Source organism: Pavona decussata, unplaced genomic scaffold, assembly GCF_977016875.1.
Source record: "Pavona decussata unplaced genomic scaffold, jaPavDecu1.1 SCAFFOLD_21, whole genome shotgun sequence".
Taxonomy (NCBI): domain Eukaryota; kingdom Metazoa; phylum Cnidaria; class Anthozoa; order Scleractinia; family Agariciidae; genus Pavona; species Pavona decussata.
Window position 1 is genome coordinate 463,704 of NW_028145444.1, and position 16,387 is coordinate 480,090.

Here is a 16,387-nt window from a genome sequence, read left to right on the forward strand (position 1 = left end):
AAATCCTATTGTCTCAAAATCAATATACACAAAGTATGAAAATCAACAATACTCCGCGATTGTCATCCAGTTGAGATTGAAAGGCTGTTGAAGCACACGTCAAAATTTTCATCATGGACAATGTTACAGGAATCTTTTTGCGCAAAGAAGTCGAGGAACTGAGGAAACAAGGTGAAAGCTGGGGTTTGAGTAAAGAAGAAATCGATGAGGCCATTCTTCGCGCGCTGGGAGGTAAGGTTGTTGAAACAGAGGAAAGGAAATCTCTTTAGTTTTGCTAAAGGTGTTTGGTGTACACGTATTTCTAACCTGTTTTCTTCAATCGGAAGGTTTTCTTGGCTTCATTTATCATTTATGCGAAATTTGTTCCATTGGAAGTGCGGTTTCGTGAATAATAACATGAATGTGTTATAAGGTCTAAGGAAGACTAGATCAGATAATCCAAATTTAAAACTCTTTTCAGTGAATGCTATTTTCTTGAATCAAATTACGTGTATGCTTACAATATAAGCTTTATGTTAACCACGTATATGTAGAAGCTTCAGTTGAATATTGCTGGCTTACTTTAATGTTGACGTAAAGGTTTACGTACAACTGCTATTGTTATTTCTGGATGAATCATGCCTTACATGTAAAGATATTCATGAAAATTTTTCAAGTATAATAGGTGGTTTGCATTGCTGCCATGTTGGTAGCCAAAACAAAAGAAAATTTGCTCACTCGTTTGCATAAAAATGGTAGTTAACTTCCAGAGGACAAAAATCTTATTGTTCCTGTCCACCAACATGATCGCCATGACGTCACATGCAAACGATCAGTTGTAGAACTTTGAAACAAGTTACTAACAAATAGACTTCTACTTCTCGCTGTTGTTCTAAGGTCTCCAAGTATTATATCTGGCTTTGTATTAGCAGTGTTTGAGACAAAGAAATACCTTTTTGTGTCCAATCTGAGACTATTTTAAGACTACACCCTTTTTTTATAAGAATTTATTTTATAAGAATATCGAGGGGGAAATTTGCGAAATTTTAAGAATATTTTAAGAATAAACATCAGGCTGAGGTTTTGAAAAGAATCTAATTTTTTGTCTGTAAATACAATACAATTATATGTTTTTAACTAAACCATTTCACAAGAATATTTTAACATCGACAGAAAAATAAGAATATTCAGCCTGGACTGGAAAGGCAATATTCTTATATAAAAAAAGAGTGTAGTCTCTTTTTATAGCCATCAACCCTCAACCTCATTTGGAGACTGAGAACTTGTGAAATGCTTTTTTGCAGAGAAACCTTCCCCTACTTCAGAGAATGAGGGCAAAACCAAAACCAAGAAACGTGGCTGGCTCAGTTTATGTTTACAAGTGACAGGATTTATTATCTTGCTTCCAATCTTGTTGTATGCAGTACTGACAGCATTAAGTGCTGCAAGTCCAACATTAGCGTTGTATATTGGGCAAGCAACCGCTGATTTGCAGTACCCAATGCAGCGTTTGGTTCGTTTCGTGTCTCTGCCCATGCATCAGTTCTTTGATATGTCAAAGTTCAGTACATGGGAATGCGTGATAGACAATCCAATGTTTATTCCAGGTAAACAACTTTAGTTATATAACATTGTGCAGTTCCAGAAAAAAATCCATGCCCACCCATAGGAAGGTCATAGGAAATTCCTAGGGAGAGGGGGCTCTTACAATTCTAAATTTTAGAAGCAAAGCATGAAGCTCAACTTGAATTTCCCAGGGGATTGGGAGTGCAAAACAAAAAACCTTCCATGGGGAGAGTAAGGATATTTTCTGGAACTGAATATTAAGGTCATCATAGTAAGCTATTCTTAGTCCAGATATTTGATTTATTTTAAGAACATTTTTTTCAAACAATATTTTTAACCTCTAAGGGTGTGTTTGATTAACCCTAATATTCCAGAATAGGAAATTTATACATACAATGATGACAAGACATCCCTCATGAGAGATTTTTGGAGTTACATTAGTACAAAATGGCTCTTAAAATACCATGTATCAGTGAAAGTTTGCAGAAATGTCTGCTCAGATTTGCATTAAAGAAGAAATCTTGCAGCTACATGTATTTCCCTTACTCTGGAATATGGCCAATCGAACACAACCTTGTCATAATGTCGGTAGTTCGAGGATACTAATAAGAAAATTATGTCCCTTAGCAGTTGCTGAAACTAAGCAGGGAGTAAGGTTCCCCAGTTGATAACTTTTTTGTTAGAAAAGTACATGTATCATGGATAATGTTTCTAGCAAACTTGGATAAAATATTGATTGCTTCATAATCCAGCTTAGTGTTAATACTGTCTTTAGTTATTAATTTTGTACCTGCACAATCATAAATTTCAGGTTGATAGTGGGTTACTGTGTTTCTTATTTTCAGGCTCTCCTCCCGTCATTTTTCAGTTTGCTTGATACTGACTTACCAAATGTAAATTTTGAAGCTTCAAGTTAAGGACAGTGAATAAAGAAAGAGAGGGAATAAAACCAATAATCTGCAGTCTAGTCAACTTGATATTTTATTAATTTGTGACATTGATCTACATTTAACTTGAGTGGTAAAACCACTCTGGGGTAAGATTGCTCCCCAATATGTGCTGTAATAATATATACTAGGTATGTGGTGCCCAGAGGGTAAGATTTGTGAGCCATTTAGGTCTAAAATAGAGTATGATTTATGTTAAATTTATTGTGAAATAATATTGGTCTGGATAGAAAGGTGCAGTGCTAGCTAAAAGTAATAATAATAATACTATTATTATTTATTTATTATTATTATTATTATTATTATTATTATTATTATTATATAATATTATTGTAAACTTCCTGTATGTATATATCTTTTCAATGTTTTCTTTTCAGAAAAGCCTGACTGTTCATTATGCCAAGTGATAAAGAAAGTTGCCAGGCATTCCAGTGCAAATCTCACCAAGAGTGCCTTTAAGAAGCGGTATTATGACACTGGGTATCCTGTGGTGGTTACGGACATGCCTGCCTATGGGGATGCAGAACACAGCTTTGAAAAGTTCATGGAGCTTTTTCATGCCAATCAGGCAGATTTAGAGCAAGATGCCTGCGAGTTCTTCACCAATGGTGCTTTGAATGAGTCAGTTAAAAACCTGACAGAATTTTTGGAGGGTTGGGATCATTACACACCAGAAGGAAAGATTATAGCATGGTTAGTTTCCTAAAGCTGGGAACAGCCCATCCCCAAGCTTGTTCAATGAGGCTGAACCACTAAGTTCAAAATTTAGAATTTCAGTAATTGAAAACATAAAAGATGAAACAGCACCATTTAAAGTACCTCTCGATAGCCTTATCCTTACCCTTCAGCAATTTAGATATTTACCTACTACCTTATCCAGCACTATAAACAGTGCCACAGTAAAGCACTTCTCAGCAACTTTCATGATTGCCAGATTTGAAAATAAGATTTAATGGAGAACCAGATTATACAGTATCAAAAACAGGACCAGACACAAAAGCACAGACCAAAAGCTACAATTGCCTTGTAAAATGTACAACAGGAAAGTCCTATTTAGTACCTTTCATTTCAATGGTTTTAATTTAAGATGCTTTTCTCAAGATACCAATTAATTTAATAATTAAGATTTTGAAGTTCTTAAGAAGTGAAAGACACATTTGTGAAATAATTAAAAAATTGTGAAAGGATTAAAAAATATATCCCATGCTTGTAGTTATTTGTCCTGAACTGTTTTTCGAATTGTATATGGCTTTCAAATTCACATTCAACAAGTTTGGTTTTCTCCATTATATTTTACAGGAAGGTTTGCTATGGAAAGGGTTTACGGATGCTGCGATCCATGTTTCCTCGTCCATACTGTATTCACAGCGAGGGTGCTTTGGATAAGTCCATTTATCTGTTGCAACCAGGCAATTCAATAGAGGAACATGCTGCTGGAGGAGCATTGATTTCAGAGTCGGTATGAGCTCTGCTGTTGTTATCTTATGACTGATAAATACATTATGTTATTGGAATATTCATTGTTTGATTTCTGATGGAGACATACCAGAATTTAGAGTGGGGCATATAATGTTATTTTATTGGTATGTACAGTGTAATATATCATCTGGTAGTGTCTTCCTGAGTGCTGTAGTTTAGTCGGAGACCTAACAGAGAAACATGGGATAAGTAAGACTTGAGCAAAGTTCATTTACTCGATCTTTTTGTTGGCTCATTTGTTCTGTCACATGGCAATTCACCGGCCCACCTTTTTAGAAAGGGACCTCAAGCAACTGGTCTAGAATGGGGTCAGGAGTATGGTTGAGACGTCAGACAAATTCCTACAACAATAAATTTGCTAGGACATGGTGTTTGTGTACAAGAATAACTCAAATCACATTTTGTTTTTAGAAACATAAAAATTCATGTTACAGTACTTCATGCATATTGGAAAAGACCATTTCACGTAACATACATAAAAGTTCTCAATGATATAGAAATGACCACATGACCTTTAGCACATCATGTACATGCTGCATAATTGTGTCTTTAGTAAGATTCCAAGATGTGGATCTCCAACTATTTTAATTGTTATATTTCCAGTTAAAAGGACATCATGTCCTGCTAAGGAAGAACACATTTCCTGACACCAGCAATAATATTAGCTAGAGATTTCCTGTCATCATTTTATTTATTTATAACTACTTTATTTGCATACAATCAGTAAAGAAGAAGTGCAAACAGGGTGCATGCTAACAGGGAGAAACCAAATCCTCATATTGAGCTGACCCCTAAAATAATGTCTTTCTTTAACCAGGGACGTGGTGCATTTGACCATGTGTGGTTGGCTCAAGTGACTGGCTCAACAACTGTCACTCTTCTGCCAGTGGAGGAATGCGACCAGGAGTGCGAGAAGTTTGAATTTACACTGAATCAGGGTGATGTTTGTAAGTATGATACACTGTATATTGTTTTATGTTCTGTTGCTTAAGATATTTGGAATAGAAAAGGAGCCTAGTCCCAGGGAGGGAAGAGAGGAGACTCCAAACTGAAAGGGGTGGGAATGCTCATTAGAAAAATTTAAATTAAGACGCTTAAGACACCAATTTCGAACAGACAGACAAATTTAGAGCCCCCACCCCAGTAATATTATAATAACGTCAAATCATGGCTGTGAAGAAATTTTATAGATTTCATACCTGATAAGGCTCCAACTCCAAATTATGTATGACAGCTACAATTCTTAAAGAGATGCAAGTATGCTACCCCTTTAAATAGGATACCTAATCCCCTAAAATATATAGCGAACATCCTTGTTCCTTTTTGTGGGAGTAACCTCCCCCCCCCCTACCCCCTTTGGGGTTTAGCCTTTGGAGGTCTCATAAATGACAGTATGACTTCTAATATCCAACTTAATTATCGTAATTAAAATAATACTACCATATATTGCTTGTGAAGGGTTTTTCACCCTATGTGTTAATTACTAACTACTTAATTCTGTTTTTCTTTTTGCAGTTTTCTACTCTCAGTATTCCTGGGCGGCAACTTTTTATAACTTTGGAAGTGAGCCTGCCATGGTCTTCTCCTCCTCGTTTGCATAAAATAGAATGTGGAAGAAAAATTGCAGAATGTTAACTAAGTAATGTATTAGGTCTAGTTGTTAGTTGCAAATTATGGTTGTAAGCACAGTAGAAAAAATGGAATTAAAAAAAAGTAAATCAAGGTAGAAGCATTTTGTGTTGTGGATTTGACTTAAAGAATAATGTCTTCAGATTTTGACTTAAAATTCAGCCTTGGCCATGTGTGTCCATGTCAGAGGCTTGGGACCAAACTCTATGTGTGTCTCCCTGGGTGGCCACCCCACGCCAAGGACAACTGGGGAATAACCTGGGCCATGTTAGATTAGAACAAGTTCCTGCCTACTGATAGCACAACAAACAAAATTTTGTTTTTATCATAATTAGTTTTGTATATTAAAAGTGTCCCACAGGAGAGTAACATTGCTTGTTTTACTATGAATCTGCTCTCTACATCATCACTATTTGTGTCCAACAAGCAAGGGACAACCTATGGCTCTTAACGTTTGACACTTCCTCTCAACGAAAGGCCAAACTTTAAAACCACAGAAAAATCCCAAACTGTTGTTGAGCTCTTTAAAGTGCAGCCAATCTCTCAGGTTGCTTGGGACATGCATGCCCAGCAGCAACAGAAAGTGCTATACCCATCAAGTCTTGAGGCCCCAAACAATTGCAAGGAAATAGACTAGGAATACAATACATAAGTTACACTGCATAAAACATTCCCTTTGTAGCCCACTATATGGAGTCCAAGTACCAGTTAGAAACAAGCAGAATAATTATTGTAACACCACTTTTTAGAGAAGGGAAAACAAAGTCAACTGACTTGTTGATAGTTTGTTGAAGTCAAATATGAGATTAATCACAATAATTGTGATTAATCTCATATTTAATCTCGACTCATAATTCATTAATAATTATTATTAATGAATTAATTAATGACAATTATGAAAATTAAATTTACCAAAAAAACAAGGTTAAGCCATCTTGTTATTACAGAGAATGAAAAGAAATGAAAAAAAAAAAAATGCTGAAGAAATTTAAGGATCTTTGTGACTCCCAGGCTTCTCACAAGGCTTTAATGATTCTTTAACCATCTATACAATAAGAGAAACAAACAAACAAAAAAAAAAAAAAGCTAAAAGATGATGGAACAGTAGCATAGTTGCTTTCGGGGGGTGTTGTGTTACCTCGGATGGGAAGCTAAGCAACCCCCACTGACATGGCTGCCAGTGCCAGACATCACCTTCTAGCCAGTTTCCACTGTTTATTTATTTATTTAGTTATTTTATTTAATGAAATTTTATTCATCACTAAGGATATTATACAGTAGAAATACAATAAAAATACAGGCTCTGTTAGGGGGAAGAAACAGAACATGCGTCCCTATTGCAATCTGACCCCCTACTACTACTACAACAAAAAGCTACAATCATAAGTAAATAAACAATCTTAAGTAAATAACAATAATATATTGTAATTAAATTAGCAATCGTAAGAAAATATAAGGTAATGTCGCAAGCACCATGCACTCTATCTCGGAGGACTATAGGATACAAGCTTAGACCAGTTCATACTAATTAAGATAGTCTTGAAAATGGGGAGTGAATTTGTTGCTTTGGCGCAAGAAGGCAACAAGTTCCACAATTCAGCAGTCCACTGTTACTCAGATGTAATCTCGACTAACCAACATGGTCCACAGAATGCTTCCAATTAAACTAAGTGACCTTTATGATCGCTTAATAAAAATTATTGGGGAAAAAAGAAACAAACCAGGCAAACAATCCACTTTCCACGCGTCCACGAGTTCTTCCAATAATTCTTCCAATACTTATTCCTTTTGCGTACATCAGCCTCGTTTCCATGCCGTGTGCCTAATTGGTGCATGCGCACTTTCCTTCTCCCTCTTGCTTCAACTCTTCGTTCCGAATAGAAAGGTAGTAAAACCGACCTTAATTTTTCGTTATTTCTTGTATTTGGCATAATTAAAATCGCATCTGATTTTTTTCAATGTGTCCTTTGTTTTAAGATGAGTCAGTCAGTACAAGTTTTTGGACGAAAGGTACGTATAAATACTGCGATTTCCATGGTAGAGTTTGGGACACGTGCGTACAAGATAAAATGGCGGCGGTGAATTTGATGTGTTTGTATTTGTATTTGAAGTTTAGGTTGTGACTACGTTATTTGGAGTTGTTTTCGCATGTGGCACAGATTAGATGTAGTAGATTTGATGGAAACAAGCAACAACAGACGTATTTACTTGCGTGTGAATGCGAAATACAACGAAATTCTGTGTTTTCATGCTAGAATCGACCCTTAAAGGTGAAAATATTTTATGCAAGCTTACATTTTAAGGGCATTCTGTGCAAAGGCTTTATAGTCTGATATGCACTGAATATCCCACAAGCGGTTTCATTACATTGTTAACGTTTTTATGTAAAGAATATCTTAGCACACCGAAAAAATCTTCTCTTTTAGAGTACATGCACTTAGCTTTCTTCCCTTTGTATAATAAGTAAGTGGCCCATTAGTTTACACTGGGTTAAGTTCATCTCAGTAGCTTCATCCCTGTCCTTAATAATTATTCTGGTGTAAATACAACAAAAATCTGCTTGCAAATGCAGTTTTTTCTAGTTGTTTTGATTGTGTGTCACAGGCCTAAGCTTAGGCTATGGATTGAATCATTTGCAGTTTTTTTTTTTTTTTTTTTTTTTTTTTGCTTTTTCATCAATTCTTATTCTCTAACTTCTTCTTATTGAGGCCCTATGCACCATCTTGGCGCCAGGGGACAAGTGAAGTGAATTTCTTCTTATTGAGTACAGTATTTTGTTTTGTGTGGAAAATTAATAATTCCAAGTGTATGATGACGTTGGTGGTATTTAGATGTAGTAATAATTATACTTGTTTTGTGGTGTTTTTTTCCTTCAGAAAACAGCCACAGCTGTTGCCTTCTGCAAGCGTGGAAATGGCCTAATCAAGATAAATGGATGCCCTTTGCACTTAGTGGAACCGTCTACCCTGAGATACAAGGTGTTTACCATTCATACTTAGAAATAGTAGAAGAAGTTTAGTAAACTTCATGTAGACACTGTTTCAGTTTATTTACATTACATGTTCTTCCATCAAACTGTCAACTAACTAAATTAGTTACATTACTAAATTACTGAACCTTTCAATAACATACGGACTCTGAACTTCAACCCCAACTAACAATTTGTATGTTTTACTGCTGTCATTCAAACTTACACCAACAACTTATTGACCGCAAAAATACGGAAACTGACAAAGTAGATTGAAATGCACCAAAAGTGCAGGAACATTTTGACTCCGATGAGCCAAACGTTTTTGTTTTCTTAGAGGTCCCGGCAGTAAAAAGGTAACAGTTGGTTGAATATTGAACTTCAGAGTCTGCATGTTATTGAAAAGTGCAGTGAATTATCTAACAAAATTAATATTTACCTTATAAAATATTATGACAAGGAAATGACTAAAAGTGGTATGTCACCATCCTCAGCTGGTATCTGAAAAGATAACAGGGATGCCGAGGAAAGAGGACGGCAAAATGTGTGACAGACGAGAATTTCAACTTAAATTGACATTTTTTGATTGTTTATGACCTGGCAATAACAAGAGGAAGGCACTATATCAGAACTCAGAAATCATGTATATTTAGCTGTCATGCCAGTCTCAAAAGGACACAATCGTGGACAAAACGGTTAAGAAAACGTACCCTTCCAAGCGTTTTGACAAGTAAACAATCGAACAACCATATTTTCCCCGCCCCCCTCCCCCCAACTCAATGTTGTTTGGTGGGTCACGAACAGTTTCACGGCAATCAGCATTTCCCAAATCAACATTGTATAGGGGGAGGGGGGGAGGGAGAAGGAACTTGTAGAAATTCGAGGGGAGGAATAGGAAATAATTGTTTTTGGTAGGCCGCGTTCAGATTTCTTAACGAGAATTGTCCACGATTGTAAAACAGACAAATTGTTTAAAAACAGAGATCTAACCCTGCACAGAAACCCAGTCGGGTGATATGTAATTGGACATTGGGTACTAATTAACGTCCAGGAATATTGCCGTTAATTGCTTCTAATTCGCGGAGATAATGGTTGTAATTAATTTGTAACGCAAAGAGATGCATTATCTCATCACCTCGCCAGTTACACAATGGTTTTTACGGGCGCCATTGACTCGCAAAGAAAGGCGTATATTGCATATTTGGCGCGGCAGAAGATATTACCAGCCGTAGAGATACTGAAACAATGCAACATTTCACTTGCATCGGTATACAGAATTCAAGACGAGTTCATATCCGTGAAACAGACCGGTCCCGTTTATACGCGCAGGAGGACCTCCGAGCAAGTTGTGCGCGCGTGACCAGAGAAAAATTATTCGCTGTTTGCGAGCGCTACGAAAAGAGGAAGGACATTTTTCTTCCAGTAGGATTAAGGAGCGGGCTGGTCTAAAGCCTAATGAAGTAAGCAGCAGGACCGTTTGGCGTTTTCTGCACAAGGAAGGCTACCACTACCTGCAGGCGCGTAAAAAAGGCTTGATGTCCGAGGATGACATGCGTCAACGTGTTCACTTTGCAAAGAACATAAAAAATAACCACTCTCGGGATATTTGGTGCAATACGGTTGCTTTCTATTTGGATGGTGTCAGTTTATATTATAAAAGAAATCTGGCGGATCAAGCTAGAACGCCACAAGGGAGAGTATGGAGGAGAGCGTGCGAAGGGCTTATTCAGGGATGCACAGCTAAAGGATGCAAAGAGGGGAGTGGAGGTCGCGTTTTAAGATTAATGGTGGCCATTAGTTACGGTAAAGGAGTAATTGAGTGTCATGCATATGATAATCTGGACAGCCGTTCATTTGCCTCTTTTGTTAATGGAAAATTTGATTCTATGTTTGCAAGAGCAGACAAGAATGGTTCTCGCATGTTTGTACAACTCAACGCACCGAACCAGAATTCTGCTCTTGTTAGAAGAGTACTTAAAATAAAAAGGGCAAAACAATTATGTATTCCGCCTCGCAGCCGTGACATAGATGCTATCGAGAATTTCTTTAATCTTGTTTAAAAAAAGCTGAGAAAACAGGCTGTAGAATTAAACATTACGCGTGAGACATTCGATGAATTTTCATCACGTGTAATTAGAACAATGTACAACTTTCCATCAGAGGTAATCGACAAGATTATAGACACTATGGGTGGCCGTATGGATGCCATTATTACTGGAAAAGGACAACGCACTAAGTATTAATACTTGTATTCAATATACATTTATTATTCTTGCAACTCAGGACACGAAAACAGTCTTTTCTGACCAAGTAATAATCAGAAGATTACGTCACGCTAGTATTTTATTGTGTTACATAGTACAGCGTGCGTGACAGGCATGTCACAAACGTCAACAAATACATTCTACAAGAGAAAATGTGTCCATTTCTTGCCGTAACATCTACCTTTCTTCCGTTTGTTTACATACAACTCTTAATAACGCAAAATACTTTAATTGCATACGATTAACAAGAAGACATTTAGCACTTTCAACGATTAACAACGATTAACAGCAGTTTTGTATTAAAAGAAATGACTATCTATTCTTTTCAAGAGCATTCGGTGTTAACCGTTGAAAACCTGTGTTAATCGTTGTTTTATTTCACCATTGCCTTGAAACTGTCAAGTTAATCGTTACATGCCGAATTCTAGGTCGGGCTCGCCACAAATAAGCCGGCTTACAAAACATCGTGCACATGGCGGGATTTCTCTTTGCTGCTCCCGCGGGATTTGAAAATTGAAATAAAAAATTCTCCAACGCACATTCATCATTTCCGTTTCACGTTCATCTACTAAGCCATTTTTAATATACATGAGCGGACGCTTTCCTGTGCAGAAGATTGGAGTATCAGCAGTCAGGGAAATATCCGTTGCAAAATGAGTTTTTGGTGCGCGCTGAAATAGTTGTGATGCTTGTTGGAAAAGTGAACTGAAATCCCAAATTCCTTCAATAAAAATTCCTTCGCCGATAACCAGCGTTCATTACGATCCAGTTTCAGCGCGAGATGATAATGTTCACCACCGTTCTTATGTTTCTCCCGACAGCAACACCACTGAACAACTCTCCCTTTGCCTTGCAATTGAGAAAATGCGTACACAACTGCTGAGGCGAAATTTTCCCGGGTTGGAAATTTAGTAATATCTGCCTGGCTATATGTCACCAAATAAACACTGCGTAGGTCACTTCTAAGGAGAGAATCTACGGATAACGATTTACCCGGCTCCTCTGAACTAGATTCATCACTTTCATAGCTTTTCAAAAGATCCATAGTGTTGGTGGTTACTAATTTCACTGAACAATGGCAAAACAAGTGGCCAGAACGACACGCGAGTTGTGTATATCACGACCGGCATGATCAATTTTTGGCTTATTACATCTCTGCTAAATAAAACACTGACGTTAACGTACGCGTAACTTAGAGAACACCGACCGGTGTGTCTATCCACGGCTCCCGGGAAGTTCAAACTTTTTGAGTTCTGAGGAAATGGAAAAACATTGGCTGACACAATCGTGGACAAAACGGTTAAGAAAACGTACCCTTCCAAGCGTTTTGACAAGTAAACAATCGAACAACCATATTTTCCCCGCCCCCCTCCCCCCAACTCAATGTTGTTTGGTGGGTCACGAACAGTTTCACGGCAATCAGCATTTCCCAAATCAACATTGTATAGGGGGAGGGGGGGAGGGAGAAGGAACTTGTAGAAATTCGAGGGGAGGAATAGGAAATAATTGTTTTTGGTAGGCCGCGTTCAGATTTCTTAACGAGAATTGTCCACGATTGCAGTTTCCTGTCATTTTAGCCATGATCCTGTTACATAAGCTTAGTAATGTCACAAATGGTTGGTTTATCAACAGAGTTGATAACTAAAGGTAAATTGGCCACTGTAAAGAGATTTGAGTGCTAGTATTTTAAGCATTAGCCCCTTGTCAGATTGCTGTTGATAAACCAAACATTCATTTCTACTCTCCACCGACAAAGAAACTACATGTAACCGCTTTATCCATTTCTTAGTAAATATGTCAGTTTTGTAATCCGTAGGCTATCGGTATGCGTAACTTTGTAGGTTCCTCAGAGCTACATGTACATGTACCAAAGTTGAACAAAGTATACTTTCAGAGGTTATGTGGGAATTTTCCAGACACTTTGAAGTGAAATTCAGGAATGATTAGGTGGATGATTAACTTAACTCATTGAAAGCAAACTCATTTTATGGAGTCCTGTGTTGGTCTCGAGAAGGTTCCTGCGATCAGATTCTGTTGTCAAATTCTGTTCAGAAGGTTGCAATGGTAATCCCCTTTGACTGAGTCTCGTATCAATGGTCTAGCAACGTTATGAATGGCATATTTTCCGTCTTTGTTAGCTGTCTCCCCCACCCCCCAGTTCAATGTTGGATCCTCCATGGATGCAAAAAAATTCACCGTTGAAACCCCCATTGAAACAGATGAAGGTAAAAATGTGGTAATAATTCCCAACAGAATTGATGACAATAACATATTGTAGTTTCCTTGATTGCTTATACGTTTTGTTTTGTCACTCAGGTTCAGGAACCCATTCTTCTCCTTGGAAAGGAACGGTTTGAAGGTGTGGACATTCGTGTCCGAGTTAAGGGTGGTGGGCATGTCTCCAGGATTTATGGTGAGTGTGCATTGGCAAAAAACACCATGAGTGGGTTTTAAAGCACTTAAGTTGAGTGTTACTGTTAATATCAGTGATTAAAATAGTGATTTTGTCTAGTGTGAACATTTATTGTTAGCAGTTATGCCTTGCATTGAATTTTATGTAATATGCCCCACATCTAATGTTCTGGCCCCGGTCGTTCAAAGAGAGGATAAGTCACTATCCAGCATGTATTAGTTGGAGTACATTTTATCCACTGGATAGTGATTCATCCTCTAGATAGAGATAACCACTCTTTAAGCAACCAGGACGTGGCCTGTTGTTAGCAGAATCAGCAGTCTTTTAGTATTTTGTTTGTTTGTTTCTACCCACATTACAATACATAACTGTTATATCTGCAATCCAGGGACCCTCTGCTATAAAGGCTATTTCATGACTTTCAGTCTGTAGAATCAGATTTTCAAAGTTTCTTTTCTTTTATTTTTGAATTTTCCTTTTGCTCACCCTCACATGTCACCATGAACCAAATGTTCCCATTTTTTTGCAGCTAGTCTCTGCATAAACACTGGGTGAATTTATCATTTTTTTTTCTTGTTTTTGCCAACAAATTCTTGTACTAAGCCATTTGTTTTGTTTTCTCCAAGAGGTGGTAACCTTCGCAGTTCTGTTAAATTATTGTTATTTTTTGTCTGTTCTTCCTCAGCTATCCGTCAAGCTATCGCCAAGTCCTTGGTAGCCTACTACCAGAAATGTGAGTATTTTCAAGTCTAGACTATCAAAATATATGTTATTCACCAGCCAGAAGGTCCATATTGGGAAAAAATGTGCCCGGGGTCTTACATCTTATCCAAGATGGCACAGTTTTCCCCAATATGCACCGACCAAGGCCACGGAATAACATTTTACATTTTTTTCTGCAAGAAAACAAGGCCCAGATCTTGCAACAAATCTGCCTCAGTGGGTTTGAGGGTAAGATCAAGAAAATTCTGCCCGCTGCTGGTACCAATCAGACTGCATGATGTACAGAATTCTGCCTGCTCGCACACTGAGAAAAAATAATAGTTTCTTATTTCAGAGATTCTTAAGGCTTCTTTACCACAGGTCTCTTGTTTCTTCACAAGCTATACAGGGAAGATATCTGTTACAAAGTTAACATTGTTTTGGTGTTATTTAAATGTGTAGAACTCTTTGTTTTTGCTGCCTTAACTGTAGGCCTATGCAGATTAATGTTATTGATATCTTCGCTGTCTCAAGTTGTGACGAACAGTATCAATTAAAGCTCCACTGGAGGCCTTTAAAACGGCGAAGTACTATAATTATAAAGCATGCAGCACGTTATTTGTACTCACAAGTCTGTTAATAACCCTTTTATTCTCTTGTTTCATTGTTCGTTCAATAGTAGTTTTTATAATTGTAATACTAGATCTAAGCCTAATATCCATAGATATTTTGCTTCTAGAAGATGGGGACATTGGACTACGCTAAACTTTGTTGCTGATGTAATGATTGACATTTCTCTGAGAGAGACACCCACCATAGCTGCATTCAAGCGTGGACTGACCAAAGCCAAATTTTAATCGGTAGTTCTATTTCCAGTATATATTACGTGAATTTTAGCAAATAATGCTAATTATTAAAAACTGTATCATTGTATAATGCAATTCGAGGGATTTGATTGGCTTAGCGGCCATGGTATATTAGCAATTATACCATGGCCGAGAAATGGCGACCATTAAATTGCCTTCTGGTCGTTCTTGCACAGCGAAATCAGTAAGATCTAGCAATATTTCTCGGTTGTTTTTAATAAAACAAGTATTCCACTTGCGCTTGTTGGATATGAGATGATTATAGCCAACTCGGCGCTACGCGCCTCGTTGGCTATCTATCATCTCATATCCAACGCGCGCTCGTGGAATAATTGTTAAATATATACTGGAAATAGAACTACGAATTAAAATTTGGCTTTGGACAAGCCATGCTTAAATGCAGCTACGGTGGGTTATTAATCTAACTTGATCTCCTTTCTTAGTTTATTATTCTTATCTATTGATAGTTATTTTAATTTTAGTATAGATCTTACTTTAATTTAGTTTAGGTCTTAATAATTGAGGACCCTTCTGTAAACCACTTTTTGACGTAGGCTTCCTTATTAAAGATATATTATCATTAAAGCTTTCATTTGAATTTTTGTTTTTCAGTCGTGGATGAGGTTTCCAAGAAAGAGATCCGTGATATTCTTGTCCAGTATGATCGTTCCCTCTTGGTCGCTGATCCTCGCCGTGCAGAGGCCAAGAAATTCGGTGGACCTGGGGCTCGCTCGCGCTACCAAAAATCCTACCGTTAAAGTTTTTATTTACATGGAGTTGAAGTTCAATAAAATGTAATAATTTGATGGAACTGTGGTTTGTGTTTCAGCTGTTTCGAAATTAGTATTTTAGGCGACTTAATGCTAAGGGAAACTTACTTATACACCACCTGGCGTGATGGGAGACCATTACTAAGCTGCTTAATCAGCAATGTAAATGTAGACTAAAGCGTAGCTTCAGGGTCTACAGTCTTTGAAGTTGATGTTGATGGCAAAAGCAAAATTACAAGCATCAGCGTAACGATGTTTACGTATGCGATAAATAGAAACAAATCGTGACTTACGCCGACGCCGTGCTTTTAAACTTTAACCACTCGTGCATGCTTGTGTTTGCTGTGGTGACGCTTGCGACTGTTATCCTGAACCCTCGGGCAACGCAATCACACAGGAGTAAATAAAGAAGAAAGGTTCATTAGTTAATTAAACTGCATTTGTACGGGTGTTATCCTTGCCTGTATGTTTCTTGTGTTTGTATTCTCGCGATACGCACAAACTGTACTTAACAGGCTTTAAATCTATGCACTCCTTTAATTTTTGATTATGTTGGGACATCTTTCGTGGCCTTATTTGTTGATAAAGCAATCCGATAAACGATAATTAAGCAGTCGTAGTTCACCATTAAATCTCATGCAATTCCTCGAAAAACGTGCTTCAAGGTTTGTACATGTAAAAAAAAAAAAAAATCAGGAATAGCAAATGATTCGACTCCATCCTTGCGATAAAACGTCGCTAGTTTTGTCAGTTCGTAGGTTTTACATTGTATATCGTTTCCTTGATGTAGATAACTACTTAGTT

The 16,387-nt window shown here is 37.4% G+C and overlaps 2 protein-coding genes and 1 long non-coding RNA gene across 3 annotated transcripts in view; all 3 read left to right on the forward strand.

Moving 5' to 3' along the window:
- The window catches only part of LOC146486060 (uncharacterized), a 65,067-nt gene that overhangs the window by 23,369 nt on the left and 25,311 nt on the right, over window positions 1-16,387 (forward strand). The gene's annotated exons all lie outside the window — the stretch shown is intronic.
- LOC146486063 (uncharacterized) lies at window positions 17-5,700 on the forward strand. The gene is made up of 6 exons (XM_085097923.1): window positions 17-231; window positions 1,284-1,586; window positions 2,870-3,185; window positions 3,792-3,951; window positions 4,789-4,918; window positions 5,487-5,700. Exons 1-6 carry the CDS (start codon window positions 114-116, stop codon window positions 5,570-5,572), a joined length of 1,113 nt encoding a protein of 370 aa, XP_084954049.1. The 5' UTR covers window positions 17-113; the 3' UTR covers window positions 5,573-5,700.
- Window positions 7,461-15,624, forward strand: LOC146486064 (small ribosomal subunit protein uS9-like). Its single transcript, XM_085097862.1, has 6 exons — window positions 7,461-7,485; window positions 7,578-7,610; window positions 8,477-8,578; window positions 13,149-13,245; window positions 13,931-13,978; window positions 15,426-15,624. The coding sequence occupies exons 2-6, from the start codon at window positions 7,578-7,580 to the stop codon at window positions 15,569-15,571; spliced, it is 426 nt and encodes a 141-aa protein (XP_084953988.1). The 5' UTR covers window positions 7,461-7,485; the 3' UTR covers window positions 15,572-15,624.